General features: G+C 44.3%; 1 protein-coding gene across 2 annotated transcripts in view; it reads right to left on the bottom strand.

Annotated features, from left to right (window-relative positions):
• The window catches only part of SASH1 (SAM and SH3 domain containing 1), a 182,863-nt gene that overhangs the window by 139,205 nt on the left and 18,929 nt on the right, over positions 1–24,729 (bottom strand). For both annotated transcript variants that reach the window (XM_080666223.1, XM_080666224.1), the window contains exon 2: positions 2,272–2,400. In XM_080666223.1, coding sequence (XP_080522349.1) covers positions 2,272–2,400 — 129 coding nt within the window. The remainder of the gene's footprint in view (positions 1–2,271; positions 2,401–24,729) is intronic.

Raw genomic sequence — 24,729 nt, 5'->3', positions numbered from 1 at the left:
AGCCACGGGTCTGCCTGGGCCACGGTGTCAGGCTCTCAGCTGCCCCCAACTTATGCTTCTTATTATACTAATTCCCACCCTTGCCATCGGCTAAGTCAGCAAGCAAAAAAGGAGAATCAATAATATTTGACAGTCATGATATAATGTTATTCCTGACCCAAGAGAAGAAATTAAAGCGCATAAGAAGGCCAATGTCTCACTCGGTGGTGGTGGATCACGTCTACTTATAGAATATATCGCAGTGCAGCCTAAACCACTAGTTGGGTCCTTATGTAACAGATCCCTATAACATAGAATGAATCCTATGTAATATCCTATATAATAAAACCCTAATATGCTAAGTGTCCGAACATCTGTTTGACCGTTGACCAGTCGCTATGATGTGCACTGACCACCAGGGGTCAGTAGGTTAGCTCTGACCCGTAGGTTAGCTTGCTACTGGGGTCTGGATGATCGGGACTAGGTAAGAAGGGCCGGACATGCCCAGGAGCCCTCCTGCGGTCCCTCCCTGGCTGGCCAACTTCCTGTGGTCACTCCCTGGCCAGCTGGCCCCAATTGCCCTGATTGGGATTAGGATGAGATGGGCAGGACATGCCCTCGAGCCCTCCTGCAATCCCCCCCAGCCCCGATCATGCACCAGTGGGGTCCCTCAACCTGGCCTGCGCCCTCTCACAATCCGGGACCCCTTGGGGAATGTCGGAGAGCCGGTTTCGGCCTGATCCCAGCAGGCCAGGCCAAGGGACCCCAACAGTGCACAAATCCGTGCACCGGGCCTCTAGTTATTAATAAAAGAGAATCTGTTGCTAGTTTCTTAACGGGTCTTTTTTTTTTCATTCCTACTCTAAGAAAAGAAAATGTTAAGGATTCAATTGAATCAGTAATTTTCAAACTTTTTTTTTAAAGATTCATATTTCCAAGATCTATTTTAAAACTGGTCCACATAGCCTCTGATACATAAAAGATGGCCAAAACGGAGATGATCCGGATGTGGTGAGGAGGCACGGAGGGTTTGGCCTTTTCGTCTGCCTCACATTCCTGAAGTGGTCTTCAGGTCACCATAGTGAAAACAATTTGAAAAGCACTGAACCAAAATGCATTCAAGTATAACATAAGCAGCAAATTTTAACTAGTAAAGCGGAAGTTTCAGTAAGATACTTTATAATAAATGCACAACATGGAAATACTAGCACACATATAGATTATCTATTTAGAGAGGGCTAAGCTATTCAGTTACTACTTATCACATGCAAGTTCAAATGCTCCACTAATTATACACATAAAACTCTTTACAAACCAGCCAAATGGATTTCAGTATAGCTGAGTGAAAGAAGAGAATGTAGCCATGAAAATGGTGATGACAAAGAGGTCTTAAATATGGAAGAATACTCCCTAGCTGGTTTGGCTCAGTGGATAGAGCGTCGCCTACAGACTGAAGGGTCCCGGATTCGATTCCGGTCGGGCACATGCCCAGGTTGCAGGCTTGATCCCCAGTAGGGGGCGTGCAGGAGGCAGCCAATCAATGATTCTCTCTCATCATTGATGTTTCTATCTCTCTCCCTCTCCCTTCCTCTCTGAAATCAATAAAAACATATATTTTTTTTAAAAAATGTAAGAATATAATAAAATGTTAAGGAAAAAAGCAAGAATTACATTGCTGATATAAAAATGCCCAGACAACCTCTTAGCAGAGATCTGCTAAAACACCAACGTGGTTATTGCCAGGTGGGAGATTAGAGGGTTTCTTGCTTTTTTAAATCTTATTTTGTTTTTAAAAGAAGGAGGAGGAGGAGGGAAAAGGGAGGAAAAGAGGAGGAGGAGGGGGAGGAAGGGAGGAAGGAAGGGAAGAAGGAAGGAAGGAAGGAAGGAAGGAAGGAAGGAAGGAAGGAAGGAAGGAAGGAAGGAAGGAAGGACAGAGTAGCTTAGACATCCTTTGGGCTTAAAAGTCAATAAAAAGGTTGTACTTAATATACTGGCCAACAGTAAAAACATCCTGTCCCTTAAGTTAAAGAAAAAAAATCTAGTCTTTTAATGACTACAAAGTTTTGATCATACTGCCCCAGCCAATACTCATTCAGTCTGATATATGCAGAACTGGGTTATTAACCTTTTAGGGATCTGAAATTTGTTATCCCCAGCTAGTTCAGCAGCTGGCAGTTTGATGCCCCCTGCACAACAGGACCGTCAGAAGGCCCAGAGAGGGGGTGTTGGGCCATGAGCAGGGACAGGAGCAGCCGGCTGGGCAGGAGCACGTCCCCAGGGCCACGCACTCACCATGTCCAGGTCCTGGGAAACCCGCCGTTTGCGCAGCTCCTCCATCTTCTCGCACACGTCGGAGAAGTAGGTATTGTAGTAGTCTGCATACTGCTGTGCCAGGTCATCGATGTTGCCCAGGGAGCCATCCTGAGGGTGGGGAGGGCAGGAGGGAGAAACAGAAAAAGAACAGTCAGTCCACCTGCAAACGCCCCACGCCATGCCGTCTCCATCTCCACAGGGTTTTCAGTGATCGCTGTCACTTATTAGTGGAGAACATGTGCCAGGTGACATTTCCAAACGTCAGCACAGCCTTTGGACACAGGACCTAGTTCCTCGCTGTGTAGATAGACAAACCGTAACTCCAAGAAGTTGAGCAACAGCCCCAGCTGGCAGGGCTAATGAGCAAAGAAGCCAGGCCCCGGCCTGGGACTCTGTGGTACCCAAGCCACAGCTAACCCATACCTCTGCCTGCTTAGCCCGGCTAAGGCACCCCCAGGGAAGTCCCTTCAGCAGAGGCATGTGTCAGTACGAGGCTCCCTAGAGCCCCGTGGGCCCTGGCTGCATCAGAACCTCCTGGGAAGCTTTTGTAAAATCCTGATGCCAGGACACCACTCCCAGAAGTTCTGATTGGCACCCAAGATCTCAGGAACCTATGGGCAACGCTGCATCTGGGACACACCTGAACCATCCCCTCCTGGGAGACCCTCAGGAAAGTGTAGTCATTCCAAGTACAGATGCAAAAGTCCACATTACAACGTCACCTAAATAAATAAGGAATCACATCTGTCTCTTTCCTGAGGAAAGTGCCAGAAGGTGCGCTGGAGCCCACACCCGAGTTCACACCCAGCTCACTGGCACGGGTGGTTCCTCAGGCACGTTCCTAACCTCTGGCAACAGTGGGAGAGTAACAGTCCCTCCCTCACAGAGAAGAGTAATGAAGGATCATAAACCACTTAGAACTTAGCCCATCCACGTCCACCTGGTACACAGTAAGTGTCCAAAAGCTATGTAGTTAATAACATTCACTACAAGGTCATGTTTCTGACTACAGTCTTCCTTTAAGGGAGCTGATTCCTAAATACATGTCTGAGCACATACACCTAAGATGACAAAAATGCTGCAGCCACTTGTAAGTTATGCCCTTTCTTCCCGTCATTCCTTCCTCCCTCCCTTCATTCAGAGAAAGGTCTCCCCGACCCCTTTTCACCTCCCAGCACACCTTCCTTTGGTATGAGTAAATGACCCCACCAAGACAACCCAGAAAAATGATTTTACCGAGACAGCCAAAACAATGCAAGTTTTAGATACCCTGAAAGGGACACACATTTTCTATTTCACAGACCCTGGGCCAGCCTCTTGGCGTAATTCACAGCAGCACCACCCCCACAGGGAAACGCGTCTCATACTGAAAAGCACCCTTAGACGCAGCTGAGGTCTGGGGACTAAGACTTCTCCAGAGCCTTGTGCTGCAGACCTCGGGGCCCCGGTCAGGAGCCTGCTTCAGGGCAACAATCATCACTACCCCCACTTCTGCATTCCCTGCTTTTACAGAACTAAATGGGGAAACAGAAATTGAAAGCAATGAATTTTTAGAAAATATTCTTCCTTTCCCACATCTGCGGTAATTGCCTCCAAGTCCCCAGGATAGAGCTAGGGGCCAGGAGGGTCGTCCAAGACCAGTGAGATATTTGAACACGTCCCTCACTGTTTGAGGGGACAGGCTGGATGGACAGTGTAGAGAGGCAGGAGCCGACCCTGCTCTTCAAATGTTCACTGTCGAGTACATTAGGAAATAACATCAGTCAGGGTGGACTCTGTGCTAAGCCTCTGAGGAAATCCACAGAGGCAGCCAGCCTACCCTACGGGCCTTTGCTTTTCTGTCTTCAGTCAAGGAAAATGCCAGAAAACAGTCCCTCTTAGGAAAGAATATCTTAAGGTGAGGTTCCTGAAATAATTTGCTAAATCAAATCACGATGCAAACGTCTGCCCTGACTCGCCTCAACTCAACAGCACATGCCACACGGGCCACTGCACTAATATCTACAACCTCCCACCTGGTTTTCCTGTCTCCTGATCGGCCATTGACCCGCTAAAGTGACCTTGCTATACTAGCAAACAGATCTGATTGGGTCTCTCGCCCCTGGGAATAAGCCATACCACCCCCATGCCCCATCCTACTAAATAAGCCCCAACTTTACCAGCCCGGCTTCAGGGCCCTTCACCTCCCTCCCCGGTTCCAATCCATTGAGGAAGGAGCTGAGGTGTGCAGACGGGGCGGACCAGCGGAGCCAGACAGCAATAAACAAGCAGCCCCCAAGGTGGCGGCTTTCCCACCAGTGGGCCCTCTCCCACCCCGTGCACCTGGGCTAACACCAGGAGAAAGTACTGGAAGAATCTTCAGCAAAGAGGGAGGGCATGTGAGCTGCTCCCATGGGATCATCTGTCCTGACCACCAGCTACTGACAGCCAGGCCTGTGAGAGCAAAGAGCCCACCCAGGCAAGGGCTCATCCGCACCTGGCCAGCTCCGAGGGCAAAGGAGCCGGGCTACCTATAGCATCAGCATCTGCCTCCAAGTAACCTGGGATGTTTGCTGACACTTCAAAGAAACAAAGCCCTCACCATCCCTTCAGTTCTCTCCAAGAACTGCATGTTTTCTTAGCTCACTCGCCCCAGCATAGACTGAGAGAGACCAAGGAGCTCCCTTTGGAGTGTGTTAGAAGGTGGAGGGCACAGGACGTTCACACTTTATCTGAAACCCAGTTTTATGAGTTTTCAGCCTGATCCTGCTACTCCCCATAACTAGGGCCCCTGGGAGACCCTGGGCCTCTAGAGTGCTCTTGGTCTCCCCAGAATACGATGCTGTCCTCACCCAGAAACCTTCCAGGAAATGAAATGTACCTGCCACCTTCGACCAAGTACAGCATCCACATCTTCTAATACCTGATTGCCTGAGTGAGCCTGTTAGTCGTGTTATACATCCTTAATGAAAATTAACACCTATCATCTATCTATCTATCATCTATCCATCTATCTATTTATCTACCTATCTCTCTCTCTCATTTACAGAGGCACTAGGAGTTGTAGTGTCCCAGCCAAAGCACTCTCATCTGGAATTCTGCCTTCTCACAAAAATAACCAGCCTTTATATGAGCTGTACAAGTTATCACAACACACTGTTTTCATGGACTAAATCAAGTCCACTCCAAAAAAAAATTCAAACAATGATTAATGTAGCTTGTACCACTTCCTTTTTCCCTTTTTCTCTCCTCTCTCAAATATCCTAGCAACACCTTCCAAACCGACTGTTCACTGCAGTTCCAAAGTTTTGAAGCTGTTAATCAAACTTTTTTCCTACTAGGAAAAACATTTAATCCCCCAGCCCTCACTCCCAATCACTCGAACTTCCTAGCAATGTGGGAGCCTCAAAATACATCCGCAGCTTGTGAGGGAGAAAACAGCTGTTCAACTAACTCAGGCCAAAGACAGCAAACATCTTAGGCTGCGGTCTTCACTCCACACTTGTTGCTCAGCAAATGATCATTCATACCAGGGTGGCTCAGCTGCCTCTGTTTTCCCAAATTGCTTTCCAGATGTGCACTAAGTCCCCATAATTAGCACTTTCATCAGTCTTGATGATTTAAATGCCAAGAGAGGCAAAAAAAAATTTTTTTAAGTATTTTTCTTTTTAAAGTTGGTTCTGTCTGCCATCCCCAGAAAGGAGCCCTTCCACCCATCTCATTCGGGGCTATCTGAAAACCTTTGCATCGTTTCTATCCAACATGTTCTTACTTGAGATAGCACAGACCTGTCAGTAAAAATATTCATCTCACGAAAAATGTTTGCAACATTAGTTGTAGGGAATTTAAATAATGCAGCTGTATTTAGATAGCTCCACGCCTAGTACGCATCTTTCCTTTTGGATTGTGAAGTCCATGTGTGACTCAACACCCTACAATGCCAATGTCTGGAGGCATTGATGTTACAAAATAAAATAACTACAGTAACTTTAAATCACCTCTAATTTATTATAATAAATACAATTATGAAAACACTGAAACCAACTCCCTTTTAACCTTTTTGTTTTTAATTTTCTGCTCCAGAGTTTAATACTTGCCTAATCTGTTTCACTTCTTCTTTGCTTCTCATGCATTAGAGGCTGAAGCAATATTTATTCAAATTTGGGGACAGGGGAAAATTTTATTTCCTCAAAATAATTCTTAAAAGTTGTGAAATTTTGTGTCACGTTATTGTTTTACAAGCATTTTCCCATCCCTGACAGAGAGAGAGAGAGAGATGCAAGTTCAAGTTCTCTTCCCTTTTCTTCTTACAGATCATGTCACAGCATCTTTCCCTGTGGCTATCCAGTTCAATGGCACAGACTTGAATTAAATCTATGGTCCCACTACCAGTGTCAGCTCATTGGAAGACAATACTTATTTATTCTTCCTGCAAAGCCATAGCACACATTTCTACAAAACACCCATCTCTTACACACCAGCACAAAAACAGAGATAAGGGGCTATGTACCAAACAGTTCAGACTGGGGGTGGGGATGAGGTGGGGGGCTACTTTTACAATTAAGGAGAAAATAAACATAGTACTGTTCTCTCAACAACAGATTTAACAGCACTTCTGATATTTACCTCCCAGGGTATTTCCGTCTCTGGAAAAAGTGAAAACTAAAAGCACTAAGAGATTGTTATTTTTGTTTCTTCTTTCCCCAGATGTCATTTTTGGTTTAGAGCAGTGGTTGGCAAACTCATTAGTCAACAGAGCCAAATATCAACAGTACAACGATTGAAATTTCTTTTGAGAGCCAAATTTTTTAAACTTAAACTTCTTCTAACACCTCTTCTTCAAAATAGACTCACCCAGGCCGTGGTATTTTGTGGAAGAGCCACACTCAAGGGGCCAAAGAGCCGCATGTGGCTCATGAGCCGCAGTTTGCCGACCATGGGTTTAGAGTATCTTCACAGGCTTGGGGGGTGAGGGGGGTGGGAGAAAAAAAAATTACTCTGAAGACCCCAGGAGACACATGTAATCTGTAAGGCTGTATGCAGATTACATGCAAATGAATGCAAATAAATGTGTGGCCTTGCTATTTTAAATACTATGTATAAAAACACAGCCTCAAGGGAAAACTTGATGTGTTGCTCTGAATGCCCAAAGTTCAGACTCTTGGCTTAGTTATTTATTGTGTCTCTACCTTTTCTGTCCATAAAAATAAGTACATATAGGATATATTTGATATAACTTACATGTGATATTTACACAGCTCAGTGTAATATAACTTAGGTGTGATATTTACACTGTTGTTTTGGAGAGGGATAGATAAGTAAATAGCTAAATCCTCTCTCTACAAGCTAAATCATGAAGCCTAACCAATGACTTCACAATGTGTGTTATTCTTAATTAGCTTGTTTAAAGATTTTTGAGGTGATAACCACTTTCAGCAACCTTTCAAGTGAAATTGCTACTGCCGTAAAAGAGACTTTAATTCTGGTTTCCTCCTTCAGCCTTTTTAAGTCTGTGAGAGGTAACTGTGTACCAGCTCTGTCACTTCATCCTGCCACATCGTTCTGGAGAAATTCATTGAATATATAACTGACCTCAAATATTTTTCTCTGAAGAATCACTCAGCATTTCTGCACATGGTTTGAGCTGGAATACAGTTTGTCTCCAGAAAGTTTTTTTATACTTAACAACCAAACCATTTTCTAAAGGGACATATTTGGTCATGCTGGTGGGTAGGAAGGGTTCTGGGGGCACACCCACAGGGCAGGTGGCTGGAGGGTGGCTGATTTCACATCTTCCATTCCCTTCTCGCCAAAAACACCCAGAACTTGCCAAAGCCTATGTCTAATTATCACTTTGGCAAATATGATCTTAATGCCTTGACACCCACTACTATGCATCAGTGTTCTGCCGTTAACAGAAATCCACTTCTGATGAAGAAAGGGCCTCACAGCAGCCAATACTAATCCTCTCTCCTTCCCAATGCTCTCAGCAACTCCTTCTCAGACAGTGGCCTTCAAAGGTCTCCAAAAAAATAACAGAAAAAAACTGGGTAGGGCCCTGGCCATTTTGGCTCAATGGTTAGAGTGCCGGCCAGCGGACCAAAGGATGGCAGGTTCAATCCCCAGCCCTGGCAGGGCGCGTGCAGGAGGAAACCAGTTGATGTATCTCTCTCACATTGATATCTCTCTCTCTCTCTCTCTCTCTCTCTCTCTCTCTCTCTCTCTCTCTCCCCTCTTCCTCCTCCTCTCTCTGTCTCTTTCCCCCTCTTCCCTCCCCTTCCACTCTCTCTAAAGATCAATGGGAAAAATATCTATCGGTGAAGATTTAAAAAAAAAAAAAAAGGACTGGGGTAGGAAATCTCTTAATACAGTATAATTATTTATAAATATACTAGAGGCCCATTGCACAAAGATTTGTGCAATATATCTTCCTTCCCCTGGCTGCCGGCACCGGTTTTCCTCTGGCACTCGGGACCCAGTCCTTTGCTCTGGCCACAGCAGATAAGCCAAGCCTTTTCAGTTTTCAGTCTTCAGTCTTCAGTCTTCACTCGGGCCGGAGCCTTCAGTCTTCGCTCCACACCTGTGTATGCAAATTAACCCACCATCTTTGTTGGGTTACTTTGCATACTCACTCCTGATTGGCTGGCAGCTGTCACGAAGTTACGGTCAATTTGCATATTTCTCTTTTATTATTGTAGATTATATCTACTTACAACCATAAGCACTTATTAACATAAACTATGTCCATTTACAACTAGTACAACTATTTACATTAAAAATACACACAAACATGGGCATTTTAAACGAGACAAAAACAAGTATACATAAAAAGTTCTAAGTTCCTTCCTATTCCCAAATAGACAAGCAACTGCAGTGGTACTCATTAGGGTTATTTGGGTCAAGGTCAAATCAGAGAAGCACAACTGCTGTGGGTAACTGGCAGTTGATGAAACAGTCTGCACAGGCTGCTGCCTCCACGTGTACTACTGAGCCTAAAGCCACCATAGGTTGGCCACGCTGGCAGTTATGAAGGAAACTGGTCATGAAAAAGCAAAAACAAAACAGAGCCCATGAGAACACTGGGACCATGAGGACAACATCTATTTCTCATCAACTCCTACCTAGCAGTTAGGAGTGACCTACAAACGAAGCTTGAGCTCTTCATGCTGGACCTGCGCGCACACACTGGTCTCAGGACTCCCAGAAGATGAAGGCGAGCTGGCAGGACCTGGTTCTGCTGCAGGTCTGGGCGCTGCCTCATGCTAACAAGGTAAGCTCGCAGGTCAGTGACACCCTGAAGGGCTGCCACATGCCCAGCACCCTCCAACAACTGTCAGAGTCTAAACTATATGGCTGCTGCTGATTCATTTCTGGCTTCTAGGTTGACACAAGACTAAGCCACCAGAATCCTAAGATAAATTTAGGCATGAGAACAGAATCTGTGTAAATAACACTGCAGAGCATAGAACAGTACCAACAGAACAGAAAATATTGGTGGCTTATGGCCCAAGAAAAAAGGGTACAGATGCTCCTCTACTTATAATGTGGTTCCGTCCCAATAAATCCATCATAGGTTGAAAATATCATTAAGTCAAAAATGCATTGAATATATCCAACTGCCAACTTCATAGCTTAGCCTGCCCTACCTTAAACATGCTCGAACACTGACATTAGCCTACAGTTGGACAATTATCTTGTGTTTCATATTAGGATAACTGCCTGCTTCTTCTTCTCACCAGAAGCAAGAGACACATATGGGTGTTTCATAGACACGATGGGATGCAAAAAACACAAAACACAAGGTCCAAAATGCTAGCAACACAGTACGCTGTAGCATATGGGTTGTTCACACTCCCGATAGCACAGCTGAGGGGGAGCTATGGCTCCCAGCCACTGCCCAGCATCATGAGAGTATCAATCCACACATCAATAGCCAGGGAAAGATCGAAATTCAAAATGCCACATTCAAATTCCCTGATATCAGAATCGGAAAGTCGGAAAATCTGATGTCGAACCATTATACATCAGGGACTGTCTGCACTGTTCCTCCAGTATTTGTTCCAGTTATGCATAGACCATCCACCTGATGAAAAATATACCTTCCAGGAAACCTGTGACAAAAGTCTGAAAGTCACTGATGGATATGCCCCCCCCACCCCCCAAGGCTCTCCTTTGTCTATTATAGATTCCCTGCCCATGGGTCTCCTTGGAAGTCTCACAACCTCCATCCACAGGCAAGCCTAAACGCAGATGCCCCCAAGGTTCTCCTGCATTTATCTCTTCCTGTGCTTCCTGTTCTCTTGGGGAAATGTCATCAGCAGTTGGATGGGTTTAAAGTCACAGCAGAAGCATTTGTCCTTCCCATCTGCCTCCATCAGGCCCAATGCAGCCTGCCTGACCCTGGGATATGAAGGGTTTCAGATTTTTTACCAAAAATGTTATTATCAAAATCTTGTACATGAACTTGTAATCCCTAATTCTCTCCAGGGAAGGAACTTGAAAAAGCTTGGTCTAAATATGAACAAACTCAGTTTCCTGGCCATGGAGAGGAGTCACTGCAATAAATGGAATGAAATTACCTCCGCATGGGGAGAGCGCATGCTGGTATCTCTCATATCACACTGGTTGTCAGGTGTGATGAAGCAAGTGATCGAGACTATAAAATTACACCCTTCAATCATCAACACCCAATGGAATATTACATTAATTCAATGCATTAATTCAATGCAATTCAATACTGAACACCTATGACATTCCAAATACTGTGGTAGGTGCTAAGTAAACAATATAAAATCAAGAAACATGAATGCTTACTTAAATTGCTGGACGGAAAAGCAAAGTGTGGCCTGTAGTTTATTTTAATGCAGTCATAGGGTTAAGTCATGGAAACTTGTTGAAAGGATTTACTAAACTGTGTGCTTAGCATAAGGTCTTTTTTTAATTAAAAGCTCTGAAAGATCCAATTTGCTGGGCTATCAATGTCTCAAACAGGACATTTCACAAGAACTCTCAGAACCTCGAAAATCCACGGTGAAGACTGGAACATTGGCAATTTGTTCTAAAAAGTTCAAGTCCAGATTCACACTCAAAACGGACATGTGGATTTAGCAGATGGCGATTTCAGACTGAACTCACTTCTTATTTCCAAACTGCCCGGAGCTTAACAGAACCACATATCTGGAAGGAATAGCAGAATGAGCTAGTTGGGTGGGAATGAAGTCACAATTTCAGACCAGATTCAGAGATTTGATGAGTATGAATCACACTTTGCACTTTCTCTGGCAGCCTTTGACACATAATCATGAGTGTATGGACATTCTCGAGCATTTAACCAATAAATATCTGATTGGGGGGAGGAGGGGAGAGTGATCTATAGTACTATTATTAGACATTTGGAAATGAATATATTAATCTCAGAACAATCCTGAAATTCCTGGTTATGGTGTTAAAACTTACACAATATATGAGTGTGCTGTGTTTTTTGGAAATTCTATTCTACCACAGCTTGAGCAGAGGGTCAGGAGGTGTGATAGATTGCCCATGGAATCAGGACTGGAATGACTAGCTGATTTCCTTGGATCATCCTGAGGGCAGTGGGACTGTTAAGTGAGACGCAGAAGTCCTGATATCCTGATCAAAACTGGCAACAGGCATCATGCTTATAACCATTCACTGTCTTTCTTGGTGATGTTGCCAAAATGCCACATTTTTTAAGAACTGGCAGGTAATACCTACTCAGTGTTATCAATAAAAATTCACATGACTTACAAACCTGAGCATACTAATCACATGGCCCCGTACTGAAAAAGTCGGATGCCCCAAACTTACGCTTTGATAACTCTCAGAAGACTTTCTGCACCTCCTTAGCTGCATACAAATGCCTATGCCTACTCTTCCTAGACAGTCAGTCTGAACTCTCCATCCCCGCCAAGCGTTTATATTCTGGATTTTTATTCCAGAGATTACCGTCCATGAGTTTCAATCATATCAGACTCTCAGGAGTAATTCCCTTATCCCCAAAGTAAGAGGTCACTAAGTCTAATATGACATTACAATGTGTCATAAACAAATCTGTGTTATTATAACATTTCTTCACCACTATCTCTTTTTGTCCTCAATGTATCAAAAAGTCTGTCCATCCTAACCCTAGCAGTGTTTCAAGCCACTGACAAAGCACCTTCTACCCTCTCTCCAATCCCGTCTCATTTACAACCCACTCTATATCCCATGCCCACTATAACTTTCAAAATATAAATCGTGAAAACCGTAAATGTCTCCCAATGAAGATTTGACAAAGTAGTCTGTTGCCTGCAATACAAGAACCCTTTTATCTGAACTGTTTGCCGTTTCTAGATTCTACCATGGCTCCACCTCCCCATCCATGCACCAGGTTTGAAGAAATCAAACTCCTACATGCAGCACTACAGCCACTCCCCCGTGCTGTTTCTTCTGCCTACAACACCTTCCCTTCACCCTACTGACCCACAGACAGCAGCCCACTCTTCACAATGGACTGTGTATGACACCTAATCTTCCCAGGTCATCTGAGTAAATCATACAGTGGAATGACCTAATGTCTTCCTTGCTTCGAAGTCATGGGGGGAGGAAAGAGGAGTGGGTACAGGTATAGGTGAAATAAGACTGACCATTATTGTTAACTGTAGTGCTGGGATAAAGGGGTTCTTTAAAATATTCTCTCTACTTTCGTAGAATTTGAAATTTTCTATGTTAAGACATTTTTATAGAGTGACTTTTATTTATTTACATAGTTGGTGTCCCCAGGAAACTTTAAAGTCCTTGAAAGTTGTGAAACTGGACAAACCATTGGGTCTGGGCTGCCTGTCACTTCTTGAGCCAATTAAGCAGAGACAGGGTCAACTCATATCTGAGTTTATTCCAATACTGCCAGCAGTATGGGAGAGCAGCAGGTCATCCACAAAAATCTGCTCTGCAACCCCGTCTGTCCCCATAAGCCACCTGCTTATACTGGGTAGGTAGGATAAAGATTACACAGAGAAGTAGGAATTACAGGCATGGGAAAGAGGCAATGTGGGCTGGGGTGGGACTCCACTGTTTGGGCAACAAGGTTGTTAATCTTGTTAATCTTTCCAAAATAGGCAGTTCTTGAATGAGAATGGACTATATTCCAAGATTGACTCCCAGGTCCCTGGGGTGTACAACTCCCAGCCAGGTTAGAATGTCCTTTCTTGAATCAAAACAAGGCAATCATGGTTAATAGAGCATGATTAATATTTCCTATAACTATAGCTAATCCCCAATATCCTATTTTTACCCTAAGGATTGGAGCTGGGTCATACTCATTTTTGCATGTTCAGCAGCTAACACCATGAAATGCCTGACCCTGAGCAATTACCTGAGAAATATCTATCAGTGCATAAATGAAGGAATGATGAAATGAATGAATAAATGGAATAAATGAAAGTCAGTAGAGCTGATCTCTCCCCTTCCTAAGGGTGCCATGAAATTAATTGGGTAACTATGCAATGACATAGGCCCACTAGCCCAGCATTCTCACATATAAGTGTTACAGACTGAAGTTACCAGCTGGGACCTCAGTTCTTCTCGTCCACACAGAAAAGATTTTTAAGGTCAATGAAAATGAAAGTAAAGCAAAGTGGGATTTATTGAAGAAACATTCCTGTTACATCTGTCAGGGCAGGCCCCACCCCAGCCGCTCATGTCTAACTTCCTACCTAACATACTTCCTACCTAACATAAAGGTGAGCTTTCACAGTTTCAGCCCGTCTCCACCAACCTTACAACAGTAATTCAGACCAGTGAGTGAGACACGCAAACACAAAAATACATCATTAGAAACGACAAATGAAGTCTTGGTGAGAGGGTGGGGAACAGGTCTCTAGGCAGAAGGGCCAACAAATGTAGATCCTGAGTCAGGAGACAGCCTAACCTGTTTCAAGAGAAATAGCTACCAGAAGTGGTAAAAAGATCCATGCAGGGGTGTGGCAGGCAGAATAGGGGGCAGGAGAAGAGAAGGGAACCAGGTTGAGGTCTCTGCACATGCAGAACTGTTAGGGGCAGAAATAGAATATTGGGGACTAGCTATAATTAAAAGAAATATTAATCCCTGATTACTTTGCTCTGATTAAAGAAAGCTGGAACCTGGAAGTTAAGAACTGCCTATTACCATGGAAAGATTAACAACTTTATTGTCCAAACAACAGAGGCTCTCCCCCGCCCCGCCTGCCTATAATCTGTAACCATTATACCCATTTTTATTCCTTTTGCCTATTTCCCCACGCCTGTAATACCATTTTGCATACCCATTCTTATTCCTTTTTGCCTCCTTTCCCCATATAACCTTTGTCCTTCTACCCAATATAAGCAGCTGGCATATGGTGGGGTGTAGAGCAGATATTTGTGGATGACCTGCTGCTCTCCCATACTGCTAGCATTACTGGAATAAATGCTCATATAGGATTCAACCCTGTTTCTGCTTAATTGACCCAAGTAGTGACAGGCAGCCCGGATCCATCGGTTGTCCAGTTTCAGAACCTATTGATTTTTGTTTCCACTTACTACTGATAATTCTTAACATGCTGAGGTTCAAAAATCTTGTTGTAATCTGATGTAAGTTTCTTGTACCAAAAAAACTAAAGGGATAGTTCATTGATGCAATGGGCTTAAGGTCACTAAAGTCTCACATTCTTCTCACATCCTGATGGGAAAAGCCATGGAGCGTTTGGGACAAAGGCAGTCTCATATGAAAAGGCACTGAATACATCAGGAACTTATCTGGTTGAATCCTTTGCCTTCAGCTGCCATCAGGGAGACCGGCAGGAAACCACACCTGGATGCCACTGGTTTGGGTGTTGTCAGAGAGCAAACACTAGAGCAATGCCATGGCCACAGTGACATGCATACTCCCTTTCCGGGAATGAGCAACAATGAGCTGCAGGGAAACCTGTTTGTCCCTATTGACTGGACACCATTTAATGTATTTCATTCATGTGACACCAATTGGGTGATTTCTTCCCAGGGTCAGGGAGAAACCAGTTCACTCATTGTCCTGGAAAAACTCCAAGTGATTCAAAAACATCTCTTTGTTACACACCTAACCCTTCTCAAGCATATTTCATGACTTAGCTTCTGGCGTGGTGCTCTTGTGACCTATGCCTGGGCCCTCAGTCACTCACACAATAGCAAGTGGTGCACTAAGGCCTGCCTGTAGGGACTCCGGAGACCACTTGTACATGTGGGATGAACCGGGACAACCTGTTGGCTTCATCCTGTACCACATTCCAACCACTACTGGCCGATTTAGGAAAATCCAATCTAGAGAATATCAGCCCCACCACATCAGTCTTTTTGTTCCAGGCACACAAACGTTGAGTATGATCTGTTTCCATATCTACATATCTCTCCACCTGTGGATATAGCCATATAAAATATTACATATGATACGATGGCCATACTTTTATTGCAATTTCTTTAGGAAGAAAAGTTCTTTCCTAACTACATCATTCCCCCTCAAGATGATCTCAACTTTCATCAACTTACACGTTTGCCAAGAATATAATGTGAAAGTGCTCTGAAAGAGGACCCTAAGCACATGCTTCTGTTCTTACTCAGAGATTAAAAACATCTTGGAAGTGGAGAGTGGTGATTAGCTGCTGTGTATCACATTCTATACGGGGTCACAGGGCAAACTTGACAGTCATCTTATGTCTAAGAGAATAACAACAAAAATCTAAGACGAATGTACATAATTCTAATGAGCCAATTATCACAAGAATAAAAATATTCATTTTTCACCCTAGCTGATTTGGCTCAGTGGATAGAGCACCGGGTTCGATTCCGGTCAAGGGTCCGTGCAGGAGGCAACCAATTGATGTGCTTCTCGAACATGGATCGATGTTTCTGTCTTTCCCTCTCTCTTCCATGCTCTCTAAATATCAATGGGAAAATATCCTTGGGTGAGGATTTCTCTCTTTCTCTCTCTCTCTCTCTATTCATTTTTCCAATTTGCTCAGGAGCTGAGAATTCACTAACATCACCACTGGAGTTTTCACATCTAATGTTTCAATATCTAATGTCTACCTTTTAAAAAGAGTAATTCACTCTATCGAAGAGTTAACACTTTTATCTACTCATCAGCCAAACCTTGTTTCTTTGAACAGTTTTACAGGTCAGTGTTTGCTTGCACATAGTCCCCTCTTCCTCCCCATGCTCTTGGATTTCCAATGAAAAAAATCTCATTAATGGAAATGAACTAGTTAAAACATGTCCACCACCCACCTGTGCTTTTTTATGTTTCTCAATTGCTCTATAATAAAAAAGAGCAATTTCACTCTTTTTTCTGTGATGTGAATAGGACAAATTTTTATTTTAATCATCTGCCACATGTGGGGGGAGAGCCTACCAAGAAAATTAAATGTACTATCAAGCCTCTTAAAGGGTCACCTAGGTTTTGGGGTTTATTTTCAATGCTGATTCCGTCAGGATAAGCCGTGTTTTTTCCATTCACAAAGCACAGCAATTCAACAGCTCTGTGTTATCCGAGGAAACCAAATACTCAGCTGCCTCCTGTGCAGCCTCTAAACACAGCAGCCCTGTTAGGACCTAAGTCAACTCCAGTCCCTCTGCTCAAAAGCCTCCCTTCCTCGGGCTCCGCTCTCACTCAGTGAAGGCCACAGTTTCCGCATGGCCTGGAAGGCCCATCACATCTGTGCACACACTGGCTACCTTGTTCCTCCTCCAACACTCCAAACCCACCAGCCTAGCCTGGCCTTAGAACTTGCTCCTCCCCTGTCGGTACTGCTGCCCCCCAAGTCCTGAGCCCATCTCCTGCAGAGGTTACTGAAACACCTCTTCTCAAGGGACGTCCTACCTGAAAGTGCACCCTCCCTCTCCTGCACACCCGATCTCCGACCCGATTCTTTGCCTTATCTTTCTCCTTACCACTGTTCACTATTTAAACTGGTTTGTGCACATTTCTCTTTTTCGTTTCCCTCCTCCAACTAAAATAGAAGGTCCATAAGGACAGAGATTTTTCTAAGTTTTGTTCACTTTTGAGTGCTTAGGACAGTGCCTAGAAGATTCAATATAAACTAGAGGCCCAGTGCACGAATTCGTGCACAGGTGGGGTCTGGCCAGCCTGCCCTGATGGGGGCCGATCGGGACCGGGCCCATGGGGGGGAGGGGGTCGCAAGAAGTTGTGGGGGGGCTGATTGGGGGCCCCATGGGGCCGGTTGGCCGCCGCAGTGTGCATCATAGCGACCTATCGTTCCAGTCATTTTGGTCATTCTTCTGTTCCAGTTGCTTGGCTTTTATATATATAGGTTTAGGAAGGAAGGAAGGAAGGAAGGGAGGGAGGGAGGGAGGGAGGGAGGGAGGGAGGGAGGGAGGGAGGGAGGGAGGAAGGAAGGAAGGAAGGAAGGAAGGAAGGAAGGAAGGAAGGAAAGAAAAGCATCAATCAGCAAGCACTGTGCCAGCCACCATGCTCGGACTGTTTGGGAGATGTGTAAAAATGATTTCTATATTGCTTATATTTTAATTTCTTTTTCTCTAACTAACAGATCTACTCCTCAGTCCTCCGACTTAAAAGTAATTGGCAAGTTTTAACTTCTAAAAGACCCATGACCTCATCATACTTTGAAAACCCAGTATTAACCATGCTGGTGCCTTTTGTATGTGCATCATCCTGTTCTCTGTATGATTTCAAAAGAAACAAATGGAATATATAGTTCAAGGTGTTAATTACATAAGCTTATTAAAAACAAACTCCTAAGAGGTGTCAGCCCTAACACTTAGCACTTTTATGTTTATGTAGTTTATTAGTTTTATAAATGTGAGAAAGTCAAATGCAGTAAAGCATAGCATTGCAAAACAGCCACTAGCAAAAGAAAATTATTTCACTACATAGACAAGCCTTTGTAAAGAACTGGCACTAGTCTACGAGCCTGAAAGTGAAAGAGCATGGCAGTGGAAACAGGTCTTGGGACAGTGTTTCTGAATTCGCGGTGGGGTGATGCTGGACTTCCTCATGTAAGTTACACATACACAATTTGCAATTGAAACATTTTCACATAATCTAAAAAGAAGTATTTGCACTATTCAAGTTTGTATAAATGAGTACAGACTATTTCAAAACAGTCTGCCTAGCTATATCATAAATGATGGAGTTTGATAACTTCAAATAATTTTTTTTGTATTACATTTAGAGAGAAAGTACTGTGAACAGCTACTAGTAGGGAAATTTGGTTTGTTAATGAATATCCCAGAATAAGACCTGGCCTCCAAAGACAAACCAGGCCATAAATACAGGAAATAAAAATTCTCAAAGGCCATTCAAGTTAACAGTTCTCCAACTGCAGGTACTCCACCACCTTCCTGGATCCCAGAAGGCAAGTGTGCAGGGAGTAGAAGGCTCCGCCCCCACTCGCCTGTACTTACATAGCCAGCACCATAAACCTATAGGGCATCCTGGCTCTGTGCCTGGACTGACACCAGGTCTTGTCTCCACCTCAGAAGCGTGGCCACAGAAGCTTTACAGGACTTACGGACAAAAATACAGAAAAGCTCATTTAATTTTTCCCATAGATATAATTAAGAAAATGTCTAAGAAGTTAGGCAATTAATTCCAACCTCACTCCATTTTTTCCTCAACATTATTCCAGTGACATTAGGCTCATCTCTCCCATCCCCATCTGTGGAAACAAAACCACTAAAAGGTATTTTTTAAAATGGAGGAAAGAAGAGAATTATCCAGTCCTGAAAAATATAGTTCCATGAGGTAGATATTCTGACAGCAACGTTCAAGGAGATAACCAAGGCAAAGATACTAAGCATGAAGCGCTTGGCAATACACTTCTTGCCAATCATCTTTAAATATCTGATGACAGTTAATCACCTACTGGTTTCTTAGAATGGCACTGGATTTGGTCCATATTCCACAATTTGTTAATAAAGGATGTCCGGACATCCACTTAAAAGACCACAGAATACTTTGTTCAGAGGGGGACATTTGAGAAATCACTTATCTATCCTTACAAGCCCTTCCTCATTTCCACCTTCCAACTACAAAAGAGAAAAGTGTTATTTGTTATTGAAAAATTATTTTATATATTTTTGTGGAGGTTTTTTTTTGTTGTTGTTGTTTTGTTTTGTTTGTTTGTTTGGGTTTACTTCTCTTTTTTTGTTAAGGATAAAGAAGAACCAGTAAAGCGCAATGTTTAAGATCCCAGGCTCTGACCTCAAAAAAGCAAGTTATTTAATTTCTTTGTGCCTCAGAGATAGAGAGGTGCCTGCCCACAGGACTATGCTGCCAAATAAATGAGATAATCGGTGTACAGCACTCAAAACAGCATGTGGCACCCAGAACTCAATCAACAGTTACCCTCATCTGTAACAACCGTCATTGCTGTTTGCAATGTTACCGAATACCGTGACCAAGCCTAGATCATCTAGCTTCAAAAATTTTACTTCCTCATAATGAAATCAACTTTGTCCAGGTAGAAATAGTTTCAAAGTGTGAAGCAGAACGCCTACAGATAAAAATCAAGATATAGAAGCCACGATAAATCCAGCTTCCAAAATGGCCCTTTCATCCTTTGTAGCAGGGAGGTGTAGCTAAGAGCGGGTCCCTCCTAGGCTCTGTCTTCCCCTAATGACGACACAATCGCTCTACCTCCCATGAGTTTATTCCTAGTGGGCTCACATGTGCACCTCCAGGTATTCTTTCCAACAGGTACTAGCTCTGCCAGGCTAGCGCCTGCATCTTCTTACAATGCCACGCATCTGTAACTCTGCAGAGCCACCACAAGACAGACAGGCTGGCAATTAATAAAAACTCAACAACTGAATGAATCCCTATCCCCCAGGTGAAGAGACAACATGCAGCTTCTTACATCATATGGGTGCCTTTAAAAGGATTAGCTTTTGTTCCATTTAAGTTTATAAAATGCTAAAACTAGAAACTGATGTGTGTGTGTGTGTGTGTGTGTGTGTGTGTGCGCGCGCGCGCACGTGCGCTGGAGAGGTTGGAAGGACAGTGTTAAGCGAGAAATTAACATGCATTGAGCATCTGAATACCTATAGTGTATGTCAAGTATTATCATATGTTGTTTCACTTAAAACATACGAAACTTAAAGTAGGTTCACCAACTAACTGTGCAATTCCCAGGAGGGCACAGACACTCAGGGAGGTGACAGACATGTCCCCTGTCACATGGCAAATAGAAAGCAGACCCAGGCATCAAATCCATGCCTGTCTACTCCAAAACCAAACTTTATTGCCTCCGAAATATAGGTTACATCAGTTGGGTATATAACAAATGTTAGCTGATATTACTGCTTATTTAAGTTATAAAGCCATCTGCCGAGGCCTTCCACAGAAAGTAGCTTCCCACCCTCCCCCGCCATTATATTTTTAAAATAAAAGTGTATGTTAGGTACGAGTACTACTAAGCTGCATAGGTATACAGTTAAGTAATTCACTCAACTGCATAAGAGGAAACATATGTTTGGGTGCTTGGCCAAGCCAAACAAATTGGCACATCATCTGATCGATCCATCATCTCTTCCTGAAGCTGGGCTCACAGCTGACCCGGCAGCCTTCGGGTGACTGGCCGTGGCCTTGTGGGAAAAGCTGGGGCTTAGAGATGCTGACACAGAGGGGCTCTGAGGGACACCCCTTCCTGCCCAGTACTGCGTGAGACAGCATGAAATGGGAAAGGTAGAGTGCAAGGGGCCAGAAACCCATCTATCCCCACCCCACCCCCCAATCTGGGGCAGGAGAACAGGCCTTGAAACCTGCAAGCTAGAAAGGGTGGGCCCAGAATCACAGCTAGGCTTGATCTCCATGCAGCTCCCAAAGGGCAGAGGAGGCTGTGTGTCATCACATCCTGCTTCTCCCTGGCCCACCCTCCACGGACAGCTTCCCCAGGAAATCCTGCCCGCTACAGAGACATGGGTGGCTCGGCCGAGGATATAAACAGAAACAGCATAGTTTGTCCTGTGTCCCTGCACACCTGAGCGGGGCGTCTGCTGAACAATTTTTTGGCAGCAGCAGAACTAAAAAGCTGGGCTGGGCGATGGCGCGGATGACTGGCGTTTATGAGTCAAGAATGTGCATGATTGGACTCAACTGCCGATCGCTGTAGGACTGAAGTGTGCTCGCCTAAGCGTTTAGCTTAAGGAAGAATGATGACAATAAATAACAGAAAGACACACAGAACTCTTCAGGCGTGTTCCCTAGACAAGATCAAAGTGCTCTACAGCCCAGAACTAGTCTACTCAGGGCGAACCCACCTGGCTACAGATGAAATTCCACAGTCAGAACCGCAGTCCCTGGGGTCTCTTCTGGATTTATCAGGGTGCCTGGCACGTGGCAGACACTCAGTAAATGTTTAGTGAAGGAAGAGTTTTTCTTTCTGAAGTTAGAAATCTCCCCTCCCCTTGGCCACACACCCACACAGAAGGGTACACGCACACCTAGAGCACTGCTCTGAAAATTGGAGAAGAAAAAGAAAGGGAAATAAAAGAGAATGAGCAGAAAGGATATTGCCCTTCCCCACACCCATCCCCTTTGCTCACATCAACCCCATCCATCATACCTCATGTTTGTGGGTGTCCTTAATACTTTCCTAGGGCCAGAGAGTCTCAAGGGGCTTCTCATCCTGCCTTTAACTCACCATGTCAAACACAGGAGCTTGATATACACTTTTTCCTAGGAATCTTAACAAATACAGGCTCCTGGAGTCTGCTGGAACTCTTGGTCATCATACTCACATAGAAAACTGTCTCCCCTTTCTCCACCCTGCCCATTTTCCTGTCCACCCATCTCACCAGGCAGTCGCACACAAGGAAGGGTGTCGCCAGGTCCTGATGCGACCATGCTGGACTGCATCCAGTACCTGGCCAGCACAAACATCACCACATCTCCAGGGTAGCAATGGCTCATCACACACTTAGGACAGAGGAATATGAGTACCGGAAGAAAGAGTTATGTGCACAATGAGTGTCGTGGAAACCAGTATGAGCTGTGACACCCAAATTCTTGGGTTATGTCTCACTCGTAGCACTGTGTGGCCCTAGACAAACACTTAGCCTCAGACACCTAATCTGTAAAATGGGGTGATAATGACAGGTCCTAATCTCATCTCACAGGTCTGCATGAAGATGCAAAGAAATAACCCAGGGATGGTTTTAGCACAGGGCCTGTCACACAATAAGCACTCAATAAGTCTTATTAGCCAGTATTCATAAGTACCAAAATTCAAGAATTGTCTAAACAAAGCCCTAGGATGCCTCTATTCTATAAAGTATTTTATTTTTAGGAACTCAAAAGCATTTTGGATTCTGAGGCATTTAAATAAGTCTGACACAATGATCCCCCCAGTGAGCTTTGTAAACACAAAGTTTCATTTAAACATTTGGAATCACACTTTGAAGTACCAGAAACTGCATGGGTGTCATTGTTTACACCAAGTAGAGCCATCAGCCCAGGAAAAAGGCCCTTCCCTCTGTCATCAGCAGTCCTGTGGACTGTGGGGTCTGCTGCCTTCATCCCTGCAGTGGAGGGATCTGATGTGAGGGCCTGGTTTCCTCACACAGCTGAGAACAGTCCTGTCTGCCCATGTGCGTCAGGAAGCACTGGGAACTCGACCCAGTGCCTGCATCTCACAGAGGCGACTGTACAGCTTTCAGTCACTACCTTTCCTGAGAGGATCAATGGGTTAACATGACAATACATCTTATTTTATAAGACAGTACTTGGTCATGCCACACAAAAAGGGGTAGAGGAACACTGAAGGTCTTTCCTAATTGATCAAATGCCCTGGGAATTTCCAGAAAACTGAGCAGACGGCATGGGCTGCAAGTTAAACAGTAAGCTGAAGAGGGTACCACATGAAGGCCGCTCACCTTTTTTACTTTCCCTGATCATATCCCCATCATCTTTCACCAGGCACCTCAGGGCTCACTGAGATGCAAGAACAAAGCCATTCAAGGGCTTTTCTCCCTCCCTCCCTCCCTCTCTCTTACCATCCTGCCACGAATCAGTTACCAAGTCCCACGGTTACTCTCCTACATTCTCTCAAATCCATTCCCTCCATTACCTTGGTGCCCTTCCTGTCATCGTACCAGGAAACCTGCATCACTGCACCTGAGGGGGCTCTGAGCCCACCACCCCTGCTCCACAGTACAGGCCATGCTGCCTCTTGCTTAAAATAAAGAGCTAACGGCCTCTAGTGCCTTCCAGGAGAAGCGAGCACTCAAGAGGCCTCGCCGCAAGCGGGCGGGGGTCATGGGTAGCATGATTAAAACAGCCCACCTCTGTGCCCTGTGGACCAATTAAATTTCCCAAGTGGACTTTCTTACAGGAAAGAGGATGTCATGGGAGGCCAGTCTGCTGAGCAGTTTTAAATTCTTACTATAAATTAGTTTAACGGCATTGGGGTTATCTTTGATTTTCCATCCCCACACTCACAACCTAAACCAGTCTACTTCGATGATCAGACCTAGTGTCAGCCTCAGTTCCTTTCTGCCCTCCGAATGTCCAGCCTACACTCACAGGCTCTCCCTCCAAACACTGTCCCCCATCTGTCCACTTCTCTCCAACTCCAGAACTACAACCTGGTCCAACCTGGTCCAATCCCTGTAATTCACATTCCAGAACACAGCCAGTGACCCTTGAAAACTATGTTCACTGAAATGCTCAATGACTGCCAATCAGGCCTAAAATAAAAACCTGACTATGGCTGATGTCATCTAGCCTGACCATTTCTGTGACACTAACAAAGCAATGATCATTTTGGCCTTGTTTCTGTCCCTAGAATTACCCAGTTCACTCCCTTTAAGGCTCCCTGATGTCCTCTCTGCTTCCCAAGTGCTCTCCACCATGATATTCATTTGCTTGGCTCATTTTCACCTCCTTCCTTGACCAAACCGTTTAAATCTAGCCCCGCAGGGAAATGAATCAAACTACTAACTCAGTCTTCAAGGAGTTGACAGTTTTGCACAGAAGAGACTGCAGAAATATAAATTCCATAATATGTATTTCAATCCTACCTTGTTTCACAGTGAATTTGAGGTGGCAATTCAAAGTAATAAGGGGTGAATAGTTTTTAAAGAGGCACAAGTGGAAAAGGGCCATCCTTTATCCATCTTCCATAACCTAGTTCAAAAGAACGCAATTCCAACACGGTCATCTCCTCAAAGAACTCACAGTCTGTATGCCATAGGATGTATTCTCTCAGAGAATTCACAATAAAAAAGAGAGAGAGAGGCACAGATGATGATAAGGCAGTATAAGAAAGCCTACGCACCCAGAATTAGGATTAAGAGCTACCCACTAATTCTCAGATCCATCAGAACCATTGTACAAATGATGAGACGGGGGGATGGCTACTGGGAGAATATCCTAAGTGGAAGCTATTTTGTTTCATTTTCAGAAATGACAAAGTTCAGGTCCAAACC

The sequence above is a fragment of the Plecotus auritus genome (assembly GCF_963455305.1).
Source record: "Plecotus auritus genome assembly, chromosome: 4".
In the NCBI taxonomy this organism is placed as follows: Eukaryota; Metazoa; Chordata; class Mammalia; order Chiroptera; family Vespertilionidae; genus Plecotus; species Plecotus auritus.
Note: the sequence above shows the minus strand (reverse complement) of the source record. Positions and strands in the feature narration are given on the sequence as shown.